The sequence below is a fragment of the Candoia aspera genome, chromosome 1 (assembly GCF_035149785.1).
Source record: "Candoia aspera isolate rCanAsp1 chromosome 1, rCanAsp1.hap2, whole genome shotgun sequence".
Classification (NCBI taxonomy): domain Eukaryota; kingdom Metazoa; phylum Chordata; class Lepidosauria; order Squamata; family Boidae; genus Candoia; species Candoia aspera.
The window spans coordinates 8,951,953-8,969,513 of record NC_086153.1 but is presented as its reverse complement, the minus strand read 5'-3'; the positions used below and the strand labels follow the sequence as shown (position 1 = coordinate 8,969,513).

Below are 17,561 nucleotides of genomic sequence, written 5' to 3'. Positions count from 1 at the left end.
AACTTTGAAAGAAAGCTTGTCCTGGCACGCTCACCAGTCCCAATTTATTAGCAGCCAGGAGTTCTGTTTATAGTAAGTTAAGCCTACTCCTTCAACTCAAGTTCAGCTCCTGATGACTTCAAGGACACGTCCGTATGGTTTTCTTGGAAACAGGATGGATGTGGTTTGCTATTGCCCTCTTCATGGATGGTTTTATTCTACCTACTCTCCTGTGATTTATCTGGTGGTCTCCCATCCACAGGCTAGCCAGCTTTTGAGATTAGCTGAGAATGGCTAGGTGCTGCCACCTACTGGTGCTCTGTGTTAAGTAAGGCAAACGTGGCATTCATTGCTGGGTAACTTTTCTATTATTGGCAGATTGGAGTTTCAGATGCCAATTTTTTTTAAAAAATACCCTGCCCTAGCATATATTTAGGTTTTTAATTAAATGAATAATTGGTGTAGAATTAGACATGACTGAACCTCTTCACACTTCATGAGTTCATCATGCTAAGTCAGAATGTGGTTGGGGTTTGGCATGGTAACTCACTGAAACCCAGCCATTCTGATATGTAAAGCAGGATTAATGGCTTAAGGCAGTGTTTCGCAACCTTGGCAACTTTAAAATGTCTGGACTTCAACTCCCAGAATTCCCCAGCCAGCTATGCTGGCTGGGGAATCCTGGGAGTTGAAGTCCAGACATTTTAAAGTTGCCACGGTTGCGAAACACTGCCTTAAGGTGATCTAGCAATCCAGCTAATTGTGGCTTTGCAGCACACACGAGAGCAATTTCATTTCCTGGATTCGTTTGATCTCAGAACATGCATTAAATTAATCACAGGAGGAACTTTTTCCCCAAGTTACAATAGAAGATCACTGGTTTGGAAGCTCCTCAGCCTTACAATTTCTGTGTCTTCATGTTTCACAGAAAAACTTGAAAGGCACAGGTAGATGCTGCTTGTTGAAAGCTTCAAATAGGTAAGCCCGGCAGCTAAGTTCCTAGCTTTAGACCTATTTCAGCTTGTGAAGTCTTTTTTTTTTTTAATTTACCTTTAATTCCAAGCTGTCAGCATCCTGGGCTCCCTTTAAGAAATCATTAATATTAGGGCTGTGCGTGCTTTGAAAACAATCAGGAAGAAGGGGTTTGGATCTAGTGTGAGTGCACTGCTTTCCTGCTCTTCATTAGTGCAGCCCAACTTTGTTCACACTTTCATGCTTACATGAGGTCCAGACCCCTTTTTCCTGATCACTTTTGAAATGTACACAACCCTACTAGATATGCAGCCATTTCTTGCAAATTCAAATACTGGTTTTCCAACATTGCATAATACATCTCTGTGTTTCTCTTCACAAGCATTTGTTCATCTGCTCGCTCTCATTAACATGGGGCAAAGGGTATTTAAGCTGTCCCACTCAAATTATTCCAGGACTGAGGGTATCACTGTTCCCTGAATGTTGGACAACTAGTATATGAGGAAGAAAGGTTTATACCAGTGTTCCTCAATCTCAGCAACTTTAAGATGTGTGGCCTTCAACTCCCAGAATTCCCCAGCCAGCCACACATCTTAAAGTTGCTGAGGTTGAGGAACACTGGTTTATATCTTCCACCTGAATTACTATTTTTCTACATGCAGGGAAGTTTTTTGTTCTGAACATATTGTTGTGAGCATCCTCCTCCTGCGAGTCAGAGAGATCTAGATTGTGAAGAGTTTCTAGACAGTCTCTCCAACCTTGGGAATTCAGCTTAATGGCCTTGGACCTGTTCAAATGCTGTCCGCTGCCAGTGCAAACTCTGAGCGTATTCTGCTGCTCTCTGAATGGACAGCTGTTTACTCCAACATTCCAGACAGGGCCCCATCGATTCTCCTCCACTGTTAAGGAAAGGAATGCCTGCCTTGTCTTTTTATAACTCAACGGGAGCGGTTGCACAAGTAGTGTGTTGGGCAAAGGGTTGTACAGACCTCCTTAAATTGGTCTTGAACTTGACTGTAGACCTGGGGAAATGGGCCTTAGCTTGTCCGGAACTGAAGAGGCATGTTTGGTCCAGGGTGGATAAAAACACACCTGATTCTCCCCAAAGCAGGATTTTCCCAATTTTGATTTGGCTTCTGGCAAATCTGAAATGAGAGCCAGCTTGGTGTCGTGGTTAAGGCACCAGGCTAGAAACTGGGAGATGGTGAGTTCTAGTCCCCCCTTGGGCGCAAAGCCAGCTAGGTGACCTTGGCCCAGTCCCTCCCTCCCAGCCCTCGGAAGGAGGCAATGGCAAACCACTTCTGAAATCTTGCCAAGAAAACTGCAGGGACTTGTCCAGGCAGCCTTGAAGAATCGGACACGATTGAACGGATAAAAAAAATGTGAAATAGGCAAATGACTTGATTGTGCGTCCTTCCTCTTTCCTTGCAGCTGTTAGACAAATCTTGTGTCACAAAAGCATGTTTTTCTTTGTGTCTTAAATCAGTGGTCTCCAAACTGTTTTGATTGTCAACCCTTATCAGTGCAAAATTGTTTAGCGTGTACTCCCTATTATATGTATATTTATTTATACATTATGTACATTTATGTGCCTGTGAATCAGGGTTGACTCCTGGCTGCTGCCTGGACTAGTTCCTGGAGTTTTCTTAGTAAGATTTTCAGAAGCAGTTTGCCCTTGCCTCCTCCTTCCTGGGGCTGAGAGAGAGAGACTGGCCCAAGGTCACCCAGCTGGCTTTCGTGCCTAAGGCGGGACTAGAACTCTCCTACCACGCCTGATTGGCTCTTGGGCTGAGAGGGACTGGCCCAAGATCACCCAGCTGGCTTTTGTGCCTAAGGCGGGACTAGAACTCTCCTACCACGCCTGATTGGCTCTTGGGCTGAGAGGGACTGGCCCAAGATCACCCAGCTGGCTTTCGTGCCTAAGGCGGGACTAGAACTCTCCTACCACGCCTGATTGGCTCTTGGGCTGAGAGAGAGGGACTGGCCCAAGATCACCCAGCTGGCTTTTGTGCCTAAGGCGGGACTAGAACTCTCCTACCACGCCTGATTGGCTCTTGGGCTGAGAGAGAGGGACTGGCCCAAGATCACCCAGCTGGCTTTCGTGCCTAAGGCGGGACTAGAACTCTCCTACCACGCCTGATTGGCTCTTGGGCTGAGAGGGACTGGCCCAAGATCACCCAGCTGGCTTTCGTGCCTAAGGCGGGACTAGAACTCTCCTACCACGCCTGATTGGCTCTTGGGCTGAGAGAGAGGGACTGGCCCAAGATCACCCAGCTGGCTTTCGTGCCTAAGGCGGGACTAGAACTCTCCTACCACGCCTGATTGGCTCTTGGGCTGAGAGGGACTGGCCCAAGATCACCCAGCTGGCTTTCGTGCCTAAGGCGGGACTAGAACTCTCCTACCACGCCTGATTGGCTCTTGGGCTGAGAGGGACTGGCCCAAGATCACCCAGCTGGCTTTCGTGCCTAAGGCGGGACTAGAACTCTCCTACCACGCCTGATTGGCTCTTGGGCTGAGAGAGAGGGACTGGCCCAAGATCACCCAGCTGGCTTTGTGCCTAAGGCAGGGTTAGAAATCACAATCTCCCAGTGTTTCCTTTAACCACTACACCAAACTGGCTGTCATCATGTAGATGTACTACTGTCCTAATATATTATGTACTCTATGACACGTATCTCCAAAAATGGAAATTAAAAAAGGCTGAGATAAAGGTGAAATAAGCAATATTTTAAAAGTAATGTTATGGTACAATTTTTTTGCACTCACTAAAAAAAAAATAAAGTTTCCAGGGTCACTCTGTATTTCTTTTTATTACTATACGTCAACGAGTTGGTGTCGACTCTTAGCAACCACGTAGATTTTCTCCATAATGGATCTGTCGCTAACCTGGTCTTTCAGGTCTTCCAACAGTGAACCTGTTGCCGCTGTAACTGAGATTTTAAATATTAGTACAGGAAGTCCTTGTTTAACTACTGTCTCAGACAGTGACCGTTCGTAGTTACGATGGTGATGAAAAAATAACTCTGCGACCAATCATATTTTTGACCTTTTCAGCATCTCTATCTCAGTCATGTGTTCACCATTACAGTCAGTTAATATGCTTTGTCCTCTGCCTGGCCTGTTTTTTTTCCTCCACTAAACAAGATTAGAGATCGCCTAAACAAGCTCTCTCTTCCTGAGGTGCAGAGCATCCCTAAGGGCAAGTTAGCAAGCTCAGTTCTGTGATCTTAATTAGTTGATAAGAAGGGGCTGGCAGTTGCTGCCTGAAACTGACAAGATCCTAATCAGTTTCACACTAAAGGCTTTAGTTTGACTCCTAGGCAAAGAGGGCACCGGAGCATTCCTTTCAATGTGTGTTCCTCATTGTGTGCCTGCTTACTCTCTGGTAATCCCTTCCTCTCCAATGAATGTAAACACAAACATCAATTACGTTCTTGCTAGTTATCCCAGTGCTGGGGTGAGTGTTCCAAAGGGCGGGGAGTGGGGGAAAGGGCTATAAGATTTGCCCCTTTACCCAGCTTCCTTGTGAGTCAAGTTCCAGAAACCTTCCCCACTGATTGGGATTGTATCCTTCTGATGCTGTAAAGCAAAGGAAAGTTGAAATAAAATTGTAAGCACAGTTGCGGTCATGTGATTTCCCACTTAACGACTGCTTTGCTTAACGACTGAGTTGCTGGTCCCAGTGGTGGTCATTAAAAGAGGACTAGCTGTATATAGCTCTCTTAATTTTTAGACAAATATAACTATTTGGAAGTAGGTTGCTCTATTCTGAATACATGTGCAAGTTATAATATCTTAATTCTTTGGAATCTAAAAATTGGACGGTATTCTTGAACTTGGGAGAATGTTGGCTGGCTCTGCACATTATGCTGAGTCCTGATTTGTCAGACTGTATTCGTTTGGTTTACACATAATGCTAAGTCATGAAGATCCTGGTTTACACGTGGAACTAAGACCCTCTATAGAGTGCAGTGTGAAAAAAAAATAAGGCCATGAATAAAATTTGGAGCGGAGGTCAGCGGATCTTAAAGACTGCAAACAACAGCGAGGGATTAAATGCAAATATTTTTTTGGAGGGGAGCTCCTGAAGTTGCTTACTTTCATGGCTCACACTCACCTTTTCAACTGTACCTTAGAAAAATAGCTACATGCAACCCCATCAAGTTCTGGTGGAACCCTAGGGGTCCATGAAGCGGGTAACTTCAGCCTTTTTCAGTTTTTGCAAGCTTAAGGAATCCATTTATTTCTCCCCTCTCCTTCAAACAAAAAAAGAATCAAGATGTTTTCAAGGCAGTCAACCTGAGCCACCATTTCTTGCTATTTTGTGATGTAGCTGATTCTCTTTCTTAAGGGGTCTTACAGCTGATTACGGTTGCATTGAGCTGCTTCAGATTTTATTCGGGAGGGGGGTAAGAAGGGGGTTATAAATGCTTAGAATATCCTCCTGTTCAGACTCTGAGATACCTTAAAAGACGTCCTGATATGTTCATTGCAGGAAATCCTGCTTGAATGATGAAGCCGTATCGTTGCCAGGCCAAGGGATCTGCCAAGATCTGCACTTGAAGGAAAAAGGGGATTTGGAGCAGGCTTGTAAGGAGCAGAGGGAACGGCCTTGAGGGAATTGCTGCAACCAAGACAGTGGTTAGATAAAAGCAATCTGAGTCCAGGGCAGAAATGTAATCTGCGAAAGTGTCTCAGGCATGACCCTCCCTAATTCTCACGAAGATAAAGAGGGGGAGGGAAGCGCATTCAGACTTGCAAGGGTCTGTTACTATAACCTTACAATAAAGAGTATTAGCATGACTTTGGTTTAATTAGTCTGGTCTGCCCTGAGAGGCTGACAGTGTTCCCCAGAGAAGCCGCATCTTTTCCCAAGCTTGTACAGCTGCTGCACAATTCTAGGAAAAGATGTGTGTGATTCCAGGAGGTGCCAACGTGGGCACTCTGCGTGGTTGATTCTCTTAGCCTTATGGGCTAGGAACTCCCCCCAGTCCCCCACCCCCAGTTGGAGAGTCTCAGGATGCAAGAACCAGGTTTTTACTCTCTGCAGCTCAGCTAGGAAAAAAATCCCATTTTCCTGCTGATCAAAAAAAAAAAAATGACATGCTTCCCTTTGGTTTAAATTTCCCCATGTTTGACAAGAATCTTTATGCATAATTTGATGTATTGTTATGTGATATATTTGGGTGATTTATATCAATTTAACATGTTAATGGGGGTTGCGTTTACTTTTGGTCTGTTCTCTGTTAATTTTATTATCTGTTGCCTGTGCATTAGCTTTTTTTAAAAAATCTGCTTTTGTTCATTTTCTGTGCATTGAAAAAAAATCTGCAGCTCAGCTCCCTGACTGGAAACCATCTGGCTTCTGGGGAATTTCTAGTACTGTAACGGTGGTGTGATCCTGGTCAGCAGCCTCTGAAAATATGTTAGCACATATCTAGCTTGCCACTCACATGATGGCAAAGTTGTGGATGTGTCCCCACGAGTGGAAGTCTGCGTGTGTGACCAGTTCGTACGTGTGCTTGATCAAGTGACAACTGCAGGAGAATGTGGTGGTATGAAATGGGTGCTGTTTGAAAGCCATGTGTGTATCCCCCAGAGCTGCTTCAAATTTATTGTCCAACTGTAATTTTTAATGTCCCAAGTGGGGGAGGGATTGTTACATATAGGAGGATTGTAGGTTTTTGGCAGGGGTCATGGAGGTCATCCAGTTTAGCCCCCTGTTCAGTGCAGCAGTCCAAATGAAAGCATTCTCAACAGGTGTCTGTTCGGCCTCTGTCTGAACGCATTAGTCTGGCAATGAAACGTCTGCAAGAAAGCAACAAGGCTCAGAGAGCACCAGGGACTCCACACTTATGTGCCTTTGAGTCTGTGTTGACTCCTGGCCACTGCCTGGACTAGTTCCTGGAGTTTTCTTAGTAAGATTTTCAGAAGCAGTTTGCCCTTGTCTCCTCCTTCCTAGAGCTGAGAGAGAAGGACTGGCCCAAGGTCACCCAGCTGGCTTTGTGCCTAAGGCAGGACTAGAACTCACAACCTCCCAGTTTTTACTTTAACCGCTACACCAACTCTCTCATTCCCTTTGAGTTATTCTTGACTTCGGCAACTGCCTGGACAAGTCCCTGCAGTTTTCTTGGCAAGGTTTTTCAGAAGTGGTTTGCCATTGCCTGCTTCCTGGGGCTGAGAGAGGGGGACTGGCCCAAGGTCACCCGGCTGGCTTTGTGCCCAAGACAGGACTAGAACTCACAATCTCCCAATTTTTATTTCAACCACTACACCAAACTGGCTCTCATCATGTAGATGAACTACTGTCCTAATATATTATGATAAGGAAGCCTTTCATCTGTCAGGGTCCTTTTCACTGCTCAGATTTTTTTGACATTCACTCGGGATCTGCCTTCCTGTAATTTAAATCTGTTATCCTATGGGTCCCACATTCTGGAATAAGAATAAAGGTCTGGACCTCCGGTGGGAAACCCTTTCATGGATTTGAAGAGAGTTCTTGTATTCTCCTTCAGTCTTTCCTCAAGGTTAAATACAGCCCACTTCTATCTGTCTCTCCTCGTATGACTTAGTTTATAATCCTCTGATCATCCTGATTTCCTTTCTCTGAACCCGTTCCAGTTTCTCTAAATCCTTTAAGTGGGGAGCCCAGGAGTGGGCATAGGACTAAACGTGGGAAGCAAAACAAAGTCAAATGATTATTTCCTGTCATTTGGAAATGATAGTTCTCTTGATGCTGCTTCTAACTGCAGCCACATCAGATGCTTGGCCTATATTTGGTTTGCAATTGATTATTCTTCCCTAGGTATTAATACCAAGCTCAACAACCCCGTGCCTTTGATTTCTGTTTCCTAACACAATTTACATTTGTCTTTATGTTTCATTTTGTTACTTTCAGACAATTTCTCTAACTTACCAAGATTGTTTTGAATTTGACTTCTAGGTTATAGGTAGTCCTCGTTTAGCGACTGTTCACAGTTACGACAATGATGAAAAAATAACCTTGCAACCAGATCCCTTGCATTTATGACCTTCACAGGTCTGGAAAGCTGAAGCGAGATCATAAGCATAGTTGCAGTTTCACTTAGCGACTGCTTTGCTTAATGACCAAGTTGTAGGTCCCATTGTCACTAAATGAGGACTACCTGTATTAGCTGTCTCTTTCCCTCCCCCCCATTCTGTATCATCTGCAATGTCAGTTGGGTTACCACCTTGTGCTAAGCTGTGGCTTGTTTTAACCATGATTAGTTGAAGACATGGCTAGAGGGTTTTTTTAGAAGGAAGAGCAGGATATAATTTAGTAGTCCTTCAGATGGCTATGGATTTTATTATGGTTACAGAATTTATAGGAATCGAGACATAATTTAAAGATGAACTTCTTGATGGGAATGGTGCTGCATGTTAATTTTTTTTAAGTGTATCTTGAATAGGATGTGGAAAGCTACCTTTCCTAAACATTGTCAGACAACTGAACCCTTTTTTTCTCTTCTTTTTCAGGTTTAATTTCTAAGGGTGCATGAAATGGCGCTGCGCTTCCGCAACTTGCTGCCGTTCGCCATCCCCGGAGTGCTGGCACTCATTGGCTGGTGGTGGTTTTCTTCGCGTAAAAAGGAACGCATCAGTAATCATGACAGGCAAGACCTTCCCAGCTTGGAAGAGCACCAGAAATGTTCTCTCCAGAGGGAGCCAAGCTCTTGGAAAGCTGGACAGTTGAACAGTGAATTTTCTCCACCTCTGCAGGCCAGGCAGTGTAGTGATTTGCCCTTTCAAGAACTGCAGATACCTCTGACAGAAGACAGAGCACAAAGCTTTGAAATGTCCAGAGAAGACCCGCCCGTTGGGGCAAAACCAACCTTCAGACTAGACCCACTGCAGGACGACAGTGGAGAACTGGAAGTGACGGGGCCCCGAGGTGTGCTTGGATCCCCTTCGCCCAAGACTTCTCTTCTGGATGCACAAGGAGTTGATGACTTCCAAACTGGTGAGGCTGCCAGTGAGGGGAAGCTGGCATCCATTCAGGTGGCAAACCAAGTGCCATTGGCAGTTCTTAGCTCTGAAAAATTGGGAGACAGTAGCAAAGAGGTGGCGGTCCAGATCAGTTCATCGGAGAAGACTTTGAAGGAAGACCAGTGCCCTGCACCCACCTCTGTGGATTCTTTGCCCATCACTTGCTCCAAAAAGATGAATGAAGAAGTTCCAGATGAGATCCCTATGGATACTGCTGAAGTGGAAGGAGGGAGTGATGGTAATGGTGGTGAAGCAGAGACTGCGGTTGGAACCCTGACCACGTATGTTGAACCTGCTAGATTAGAGGCAGTTGAGGAAGGAATGACGTCCAGTTCAAAGGCTGGTAGTATGTTGAAGCACCATGGATTCAGAGAAGTTGGGTATAAGGGTGGTCTGGAAGAAGAGAGGATAGGAGCCATTAGCTTGGACAAACAAGAAGTAGAGAAGATTGAGCAGGTGGCCATACACATAATTTCCAATGTTATCCGGGCAGCCACTGAGGAAGTATTGTCTGGGTCGGTCAGTGATGTGTCAGAGAGGATATGCCAAATAGCCAGCCTGGTGGATAGTCCTCGGGAGAAGGTGTCCACTGGAGCTGTTGGCCAGGCAGAATCCAGCCAGGGAGGTGAATGCGTGAGCGAGAAGGTTGCAACCGTAGAACTGTCTCCTCTGCTGGAGGAGAACGTCAATCGTCATGCCACGTATTCAAGTCATTTGATGCATGGCCGACTGGTCAACCTAAGTCACAGCCGGCTCAGAGACTCCAGTTGTCCCACAGGGCAGTCTGCTGGCAATCTGGCAGCGGCTTCTAACCACGAGGAGGAGTTTGATGATGGTCACATGGTGATGGAAGATTCTGGGTGCAGTGCCTGCACCTCAGAAGATGGGGCTAGTGCTGAGGATCTCCTGAAAAGCGCTTCGTCTCCACCTTTGGGACAACACCTGGATCTATTGAACATGCCCACCATCAAAGACTCAGAGAACAAATCCGCATCAAGCCAGAAACCGCCTACCCCCATGCCGATGGAAGCCAGGGTGCCGTACAGCAATGGCATGCTGAAGGAGGACTTTCCACCTCTGAGCCACGAACAGCCATGGCCAACGGAGGCAGATACTGACCACTCAGGAGGTGAGAATTCTCTTTCATCTGAACTAAGTAGGTCCTGCTCTATTTTATTTTTGGAAAGGGTGGGGTAGCTTACTCAGAGCACCTCCAGAAAGCTACTTAACAGAGATTTCTTTTTTACTTCTTGAAATACTAGGATCTGAGCACCAATAAATCTGTAACAGGTAGTCCTCAACTTATGACCTCAATTGGGACTTCTGTTGCTAAGCGAGGCAGTTAAGTGAATCTCATCTGATTTCACAACCTTTTTTGTTGTGGTCATTAAGCGAATCGCTGTGGTCATTAAGCAAATCACTGAGATCATTAAGTGAATCCGGCTTCCCCCATTGACTTTGCTTGTTAGAAGCCAGCTGGGAAGGTTGCAAATGGCAATCACGTGACCGCGGAACACTGCAGCCGTTGTAAGTGCGAGCCAGTTGCCAAGCGCCTGAATTTTGATCATGTGACTGCAGGGACGCTGTGACGATCATAAGTGTGAGGACATTGTAAGCCACTTTTTCCAGCGCCATTGTAACTTCAAACGGCCGCTAAATGAATGGTCGTAAGTTGAGGCCTACCTGTGGTTAGATTCAGGAGAATAGAAGTTTGGGGTGGGGGGGTGTCAAAAATGTCAAGATGTTTTCAGCCACCCAGTTGAATGCGCAATGCATGTTGAAAAGGAGCTTCAATCTGATGGTTCCAGCCACCATCTTGACTTTTTCTGACACACAGAAAAAGGGAGTGGCTTCAGTCACAAGCTGTCTTAACTTTTATGACACCACTGTGGATACCCCTGAGTGGCCCTTTTATGTTTTCTTTTGGCTTTATTTCTTTGTGTAGAACTAAACATGTTGACTTTTTTTTCCTTTGACTTCGGGGACTTTTCATAGAAAATTTATTTATTTGATTGATTTCTATAGCCTCCCATCTCAACAAGAGACTCAAATAGATACCATTAAGACTGATTAATGCTTACAAGCCAGAAGATTAAAAATCCAGGCGAACCTATTCTGAGCCAGTGCGAAAGAGCCCTGGTTTTAGATTTGATCTTTTGAGCAAACATCAGATGGTGTTCGCAGAGCGTGAGGAATGAGGAGGTTGGAATTACAACCACTGATCGATACAAAACCAGTTTGCTGCCACCAGCATATGCACAGCTGTACTGTGCTGTATTTTAGCAGCGTTTCTCAACCTCGGCCACTTTAAGATGGGTGGACTTCAACTCCCAGAATTCCCCAGCCAGCTTGGCAACTTTAAGATACGTGAGCATGCTGGCTGGGGAATTCTGGGAGTTGGAGTCCACCCATCTTAAAGTGGCCGAGGTTGAGAAACGCTGCTATATAGTTGTGCTCAACTTCTCCACGAACTGGGCACATCCATTCGTGGCATCGGCGTGGAAGTAATTTGCTGGTGTCTTTTTGCAGCCCTGGAATATCCTCGTAGTCTCCCATCCGAGTTCTGATCGATCTAATCCTGCATAGCTTTTTTTAACATCAGCCAGGATCTGTTTAAAAAGCTGCAGCTGGTATCTCCCTCCTCATTATCTTTCTGGCTAGGCTGTTACAGCTAATCTCATACACCAAGAGGTCGAAGCGCTTTTTCATTAGACCTGAAGGCAATCCTTTTCCTGGGTCCAAAGTTTCAATGTCCTCCATTTCACGACAACAGTTTGAAAGGAGCATATTTGGTGCACAATTTTAGGCATTCCTTGTGATGCTCTACAGGTAATCCTTGCTTAACAACCACAGTTGGGACCAAAATTTCGGTTGCTAAACGAATCCAATCGGATTTTATGACCTTTTTTGCAGCAGTCATTAAGCAAATCACCACAGGCATTAAGTGAACTGTGTGGTTGTTAAGTGACTCAAGTGGTTCCCCATTGATTTTGCTTGCCAGAAGCTGGCTGGGAAGGTCAAAAATGGCAATCATGTGAATGCGGGGATGCTGCAATGGTCATAAGTGAGCACTGGTTGTAACTCAGTTTTTTCAGCACTGTCGTAGGTCTGAACTGTCACTGAATGAATGGTCATTAAGTGAGGACTACCTGTAATTTATACACACAGAGTGTGGTGGAGCATATTCTAAGAGATGCTACCTTGATGACTGGGGGTGAGGCTATAGCCACACACATATTTGCCCAGAGTGGCTGTGGAAAGATGGGAATTGTAGTCCTGCATACTTTCCCTGTGAGGAGAAACCTCACAGGGAAAGTTGAGAATTCATATATAGGCTAGTTTTTGTAAAGCCATAATTAAATTTCTTTAATTTTGACTTGATATACTTAGGAACTGAGCCCTTCTGGCTTGGAAGCTAGAGTTTATGGCTCAGGCTTGAGTGAGGCATGAGCTGAGTCACTGTGGTTTGTTCAGTAAACCACAGTTTAGTAGAATATTTACTAAAAACCTAATATGTACAAAATATAAATATATAAATATTTTATATAAATATTATATAAATAAATAAATGTAAATAAATATATCAGATATATACTAAAAACCACACAAAGCCATTGGGTGTACAAACTGAATAAAACAATAAATAAATGTGAACCCAGGCCTAGCATCTAAAGTGAATCACGGCGGACTTTATGTAAAGCTTGTGCTCTTTTCTGCACGTTCTACTCTGCCTCCTGAGGAAGGGAGCATATCAGTTTTTCTAATTGCTGCTGCTGCTGCCTCAATGAGAACTAGATGCTTGGATTCAGGAGTTTTGATTGGAAAAGGGAAGGTTTCTTCCAGCTTTCCCCTAAGATTCTAAATATGTTATAGTTTGCTGTTCTTGAATGCTTCCACTGGGTATCTTGATAGAGACAGTAGCTAGATACACCCTAGAGCTTTTACCACCTCATGATAACCAGCGGAGTGTTAATCTTCGCTAATCTCAAGCTACCTTGAATGGGTCTTGTGGGCCCATGAATGTTCCTTTCTTGGAGGATGGACAAACTGGTCATGTCTATGCATTTGTTTATTAGGTTTATATTCCATCTTTCAGGCAGGAGGCCAGGGCAGAGTACATAGCACTTCCTCTCACTTTTCCCCCCAGCAACAACCCTGTGAGGTAGGTAGGGCTGAGAGAGATTGCCTGGCTGGGGGAGAATTTGGATCTCGGTGTAGGATGTGGAAGGATTACTATTCTCATCCAAGCTCTTTCTGCCCTGAGCCTCTCTCCTCTCCTTTCTCAACCTGGTACCTTCCCGACTTCTTAGGATAGCAGCGTTTTGCACCAGGCGCTGGGTGAACCCATCTGGAGGTTCCTGGTTGGAGAAGGCTGGTCCTGACCTTCACTCCTCTTCAGCAGCAGGGGTGCTTCCGGTGCGTCCCCCCTCTCAGTGTGGATCATGGCTGGGAAGAGAGGGGCATCACCTGGCCGGACAAGATCTCCCCACCTCTGATGGCTCCTTCTTTACAAGGAGAAAGTGGGATGAGAGGATCAGATCCCGAGTTTGCCGCACCACAGTTGCCCAGTATTTCATCACCCTGTAAGTAAAGGAACGTGCCTCACTTTCTTTTTTAGGCTCTGACGTAAACAGCATGGACTCGGTGGACAGCGGATGTGCTCTCCGCAAGAATGACAGCTGCCCGAGTGCTAAGATGGGAACAGACTCCAGTAAAGCAGAGCTTGTTATCTGGGAAGTAGAAATACCAAAGGTAATGTCCAAAAGGTTGTCTGCATTTAGGGAGTCTTGATGTTGCTTAAATGGGGACTCCCAACTTTTTCAGATAGGCACCTTCTCTGCCACAATGCCTGTCCTTTGATAATATCTCCCAGTGTCCCGAGTTCTCCTGATCTGCAGGTTCTTCATACAGGCCTTGGAAACCCGGTTCTTTTCCTGGGGTGATGAGTTTGGGCATGTACCTTTATGGGAATTTTATTAAGATGCTGATTGTGTTAAGCCCATTATGGATGCCTTCTCGTTGTATTGGATTTGTTTTTAATTGTACACTACCCAGAGTCATTCTGAGTTGGGTCTATAAATGTGACATCTAAATACAGGCAGTCCTCACTTAGCAACCACAATTGGGACCAGAAACTCTATCGCTAAGCAATGTGGTCGCTAAGAGAAACATCACATGACCATGACGGGCTTATAACCTCACTTCCCGTTGGGCATTAAGTGAGACATCATGTGACCACGACTTGCAATTTCGCTGCCAGCTTCTCCGTTGACTCTGCTTGTCGGAAGCTGGTTGTGAAGTGCCTGAATGTCAGTCGTGTGACCGCAGGATACTGTGATGGTCGTAAGTGTGAAGACCAGTCATAAAGTTTATTAAATATATTTATATAGCTGCCCATCTCATTAAAGTTACTTTTTCAGTGCTGTCATAACTTTGAACAGTTGCTAAATAGGGCAGTTGTTAAGCAAGGCCTACCTGTAAATAAAATAAATATAAGGAAAGACTTCCTGATGGCAAGAGCCAAATAAGAGTGGAAAAGTCTACTTATAGAAGTTGTGGGTTCTTCAACTTTGGAGGTTTTTATGAAAAGGCTGGACAGTCCCTGCGTGAGGATGGTTTAACTGGTTTTCCTGCACACTGCAGAGGGTTGGACTAGATGATCTTTGTGGTCATTTCCAGCCTTACACTTCTGTGATTCTATGCAATAAAGTTGAGGGCTTCTTGCACATTAAGATAACAATAAAACATTTTGCTACTGCAAAACGTTTTGCCAGTATAATACTAGTAATAAATTAAAACGTATATGATATAGTATGGAAAAATTGTAAAAGTATAGGTAATGGCAATATAAATGATAGAGATAAGTTTTCGGTTGTAGCCAAACGTGTTTTGATTCTTAGTAACCATGTAGATGGAGCTTCTCCTGGATGATCTGTCTCCAACCTGGCCCGTCAGGTCTTCCAGCAGTGCACCCTTTGCTGCCGTACATAAATCTATCCATCTTGCTGCTGGCTGTCGTCGTCTTCTCTTTCCCTCCGCCTTTCCCAGCATTATGGACTTCTCAAAGGATCTGGGGTTTTGCACAATATGACCATTTGAACCTGGTCATTTGTGCCACAAGTGAGAACTCAGGGTAGATTTGTTCTGTGATCCATCTGTGCCACCCTTTCGAGGTAGTCCAGGCAAGAAACTAAAACCATGAGTACTAATACTACAGTACTAATACTACCTTTAGAAAGCACTTCCCCCTTGCCTGCCTTCACTTTCCAGAAACTAGGAAGGGTCCCTTCTGAGATGCTTTCTGCACCCCCATTCTTGCTTTGGACTCAGATTTCCCTCATCGGACCATTGTCTAGGCTATGGTTCCTTCTCCTGTCTCCCAAGGTCATTCTCACAGCCCGTTATAATTTATTTGTTTTGTTGGCTGTCCACTGTATTTTATCTTCCCCAACACCAAAAGCACCAATGCTGTTCCTATCCTGCTTCTTCAGAGTCAACTTTCATTTCCATAGAGTGTCACAGGGAAGACTATGATGCCTGCATAATTTTTGTAGGTGTAGACACATCATAGCATGGCACCTGAAGATCTTTTCCAAGGCCTTCACAGCTGCTCTACCAAGTGCTAGTTTGTGGTGTGTTTCTTGACTGCCGGTTCCATTACTGTTGATGGTGGATCCTAAAAGGCAGAAGCTGTCTATCACTTCGATATCTTCATTGTCAATTCTAAGGCTGGTTGCTGTGCCTGATGCCATTAGTTTGGCCTTCCATACTTATAATCTTAGTCCCATTTTGTATCCAAGTACTGTTCTTACTGTATCCTTCCTGACTAGGAAAGCAACCCCATTCCATTTTTGTTTTTTGTGTTTTGAGTAGCAAACAGTTCTAGATTGCTAGAATTTCAATTTGCTGATGATTCAATTTGCAGTTGATTCATTCTGTATTGAATTTTCCCGTGTTCATGCTTCTTATGTTCCATGTTCCCACCGTTACTCAGTTTTTGGAACTTCTGATTTTCTTTTCCTGCATGGAGCATCGGCAACTAGGTGTTCCAAAAGCTTTTATTGAGCCATCTCATAAACACCATTACTACTCTGAAAGATCCTCAGCTCTTCCTCAGTGGCATGTTGAGTGCCATCTGACCTGAAGGGACCGTTATCTGGCACATTATCAATCACTTTATCTTGTCTTCCCATGTGGTTTTCGTAGTGAAATACAGAAGTGGTTTTCCGTTGTCTTCTCCCATGCAGTATGACATGATGCCTTTGTCATTGTTGTAAAAGCAATCATCCACCTCCAGCATCTTCCTGTATCACCCTGCTGGATAGGGTCACTTGTTGAGTTGGGCAGCTATAGAAATCGAATAAAAAGAAAAGAAAGAAAGAAAGAAAGAAAGAAAGAAAGGTGCCTGCTTGCTTTTGCTGGGCAGCTGGGATGGCCTTCACACCTTGGGTGACCCTGCTGGGATTATATACTCTTAGCATACACTCCTGGCATCCTTCATTCATCCCTGTCAGGGCCAGCCTCTCTTCGCAATAAGACACAGACTCACTTAATGGGTATTAAGGATTTCTGGTTTATTGGAATGATAGCTGACAGATCGAAAAACGGGAACGGGGTAGGTAGTGTGGGGGTGCCCCTTTTATACCCTCCTGTATTGCCCCGGGCTTCCCCACCCCTCAATGCCCCGATCCCTCTTGATGGGATCCTTGATGGCTGCGTGGGCGTTTTCCCCGGTGTCCTCTTTGTCTTCCTGCAACGGTTGAGTTCTCCGGGGCACCATGTGCTCCTTATCTTCACTCCTCTGACGTCTCTCTTTTCAGTTGTTGATGGGATCATGGGTGTGGGTGTCTTTGGGTGCTTGTTTTAATCCCTGATTGGATTATCTTCTTCCCCCTTTTCCTTAATGATCATGATCCACGTTGTGAGGCTCTTTGTGCCTTGCAACGAGGTCATGACAATCCCTCCCAGGAATGCCCCCCACCACAATGAGGCAGCACAACAGGGCTTGAGGGCTTTTGGCAAACATTATCTTCATTTTATCTTAAAGAATGATATTGATTCTTTAAGAAACATCCAAACTCTTTGAATTAATTTGGAAGGCAAGTGTCATAACTTTTGGGTTGAGGAACCATTTCATTAACATAAGAAATACATGCGTGAAGCACCCAGCTAGAAGAACATTAGAAATTAATACATCAAGCTGTAACATTGACTGATCCTTTGAGATACCAATTCCACAGAAGTCTTGCACCTGGCGTTTTTGAGAGCACAGGTGCCTGGTGGGTGTGTCCAATCACTCAGACTCAGATCTACCAAAAAGCAGAGAGATGCCATTCTACCCCACAGTCCTCTTTAGCAGCTCAGGGTGAGTTCTCCCATCCCAACATACTTTGACTGATTGATTGATTGATTGATTGATCAGATTTATACACCGCCCATCTTACTAACTGACTCTGAGGGCTTACAAGTAAACAAGAAGACCAGCAAAATCCATACAAAAAATACACAAAGCCAAAAATATGGAGAGAGCATCCTCAAGCCACCGACCACCTCAGGGCTGTGTACCGCTATTGGATCCCAATGTTAGTTGGCAGAGGCAGGCC

At 44.8% G+C, this 17,561-nt stretch overlaps 1 protein-coding gene across 3 annotated transcripts in view; it reads left to right on the top strand.

Moving 5' to 3' along the window:
• The window catches only part of AKAP1 (A-kinase anchoring protein 1), a 53,024-nt gene that overhangs the window by 16,817 nt on the left and 18,646 nt on the right, over window positions 1-17,561 (top strand). For all 3 annotated transcript variants that reach the window (XM_063297063.1, XM_063297045.1, XM_063297055.1), the window contains exons 2-3: window positions 8,449-10,087; window positions 13,577-13,710. In XM_063297063.1, coding sequence (XP_063153133.1) covers window positions 8,473-10,087; window positions 13,577-13,710 — 1,749 coding nt within the window. In that variant the 5' untranslated portion in view covers window positions 8,449-8,472. The remainder of the gene's footprint in view (window positions 1-8,448; window positions 10,088-13,576; window positions 13,711-17,561) is intronic.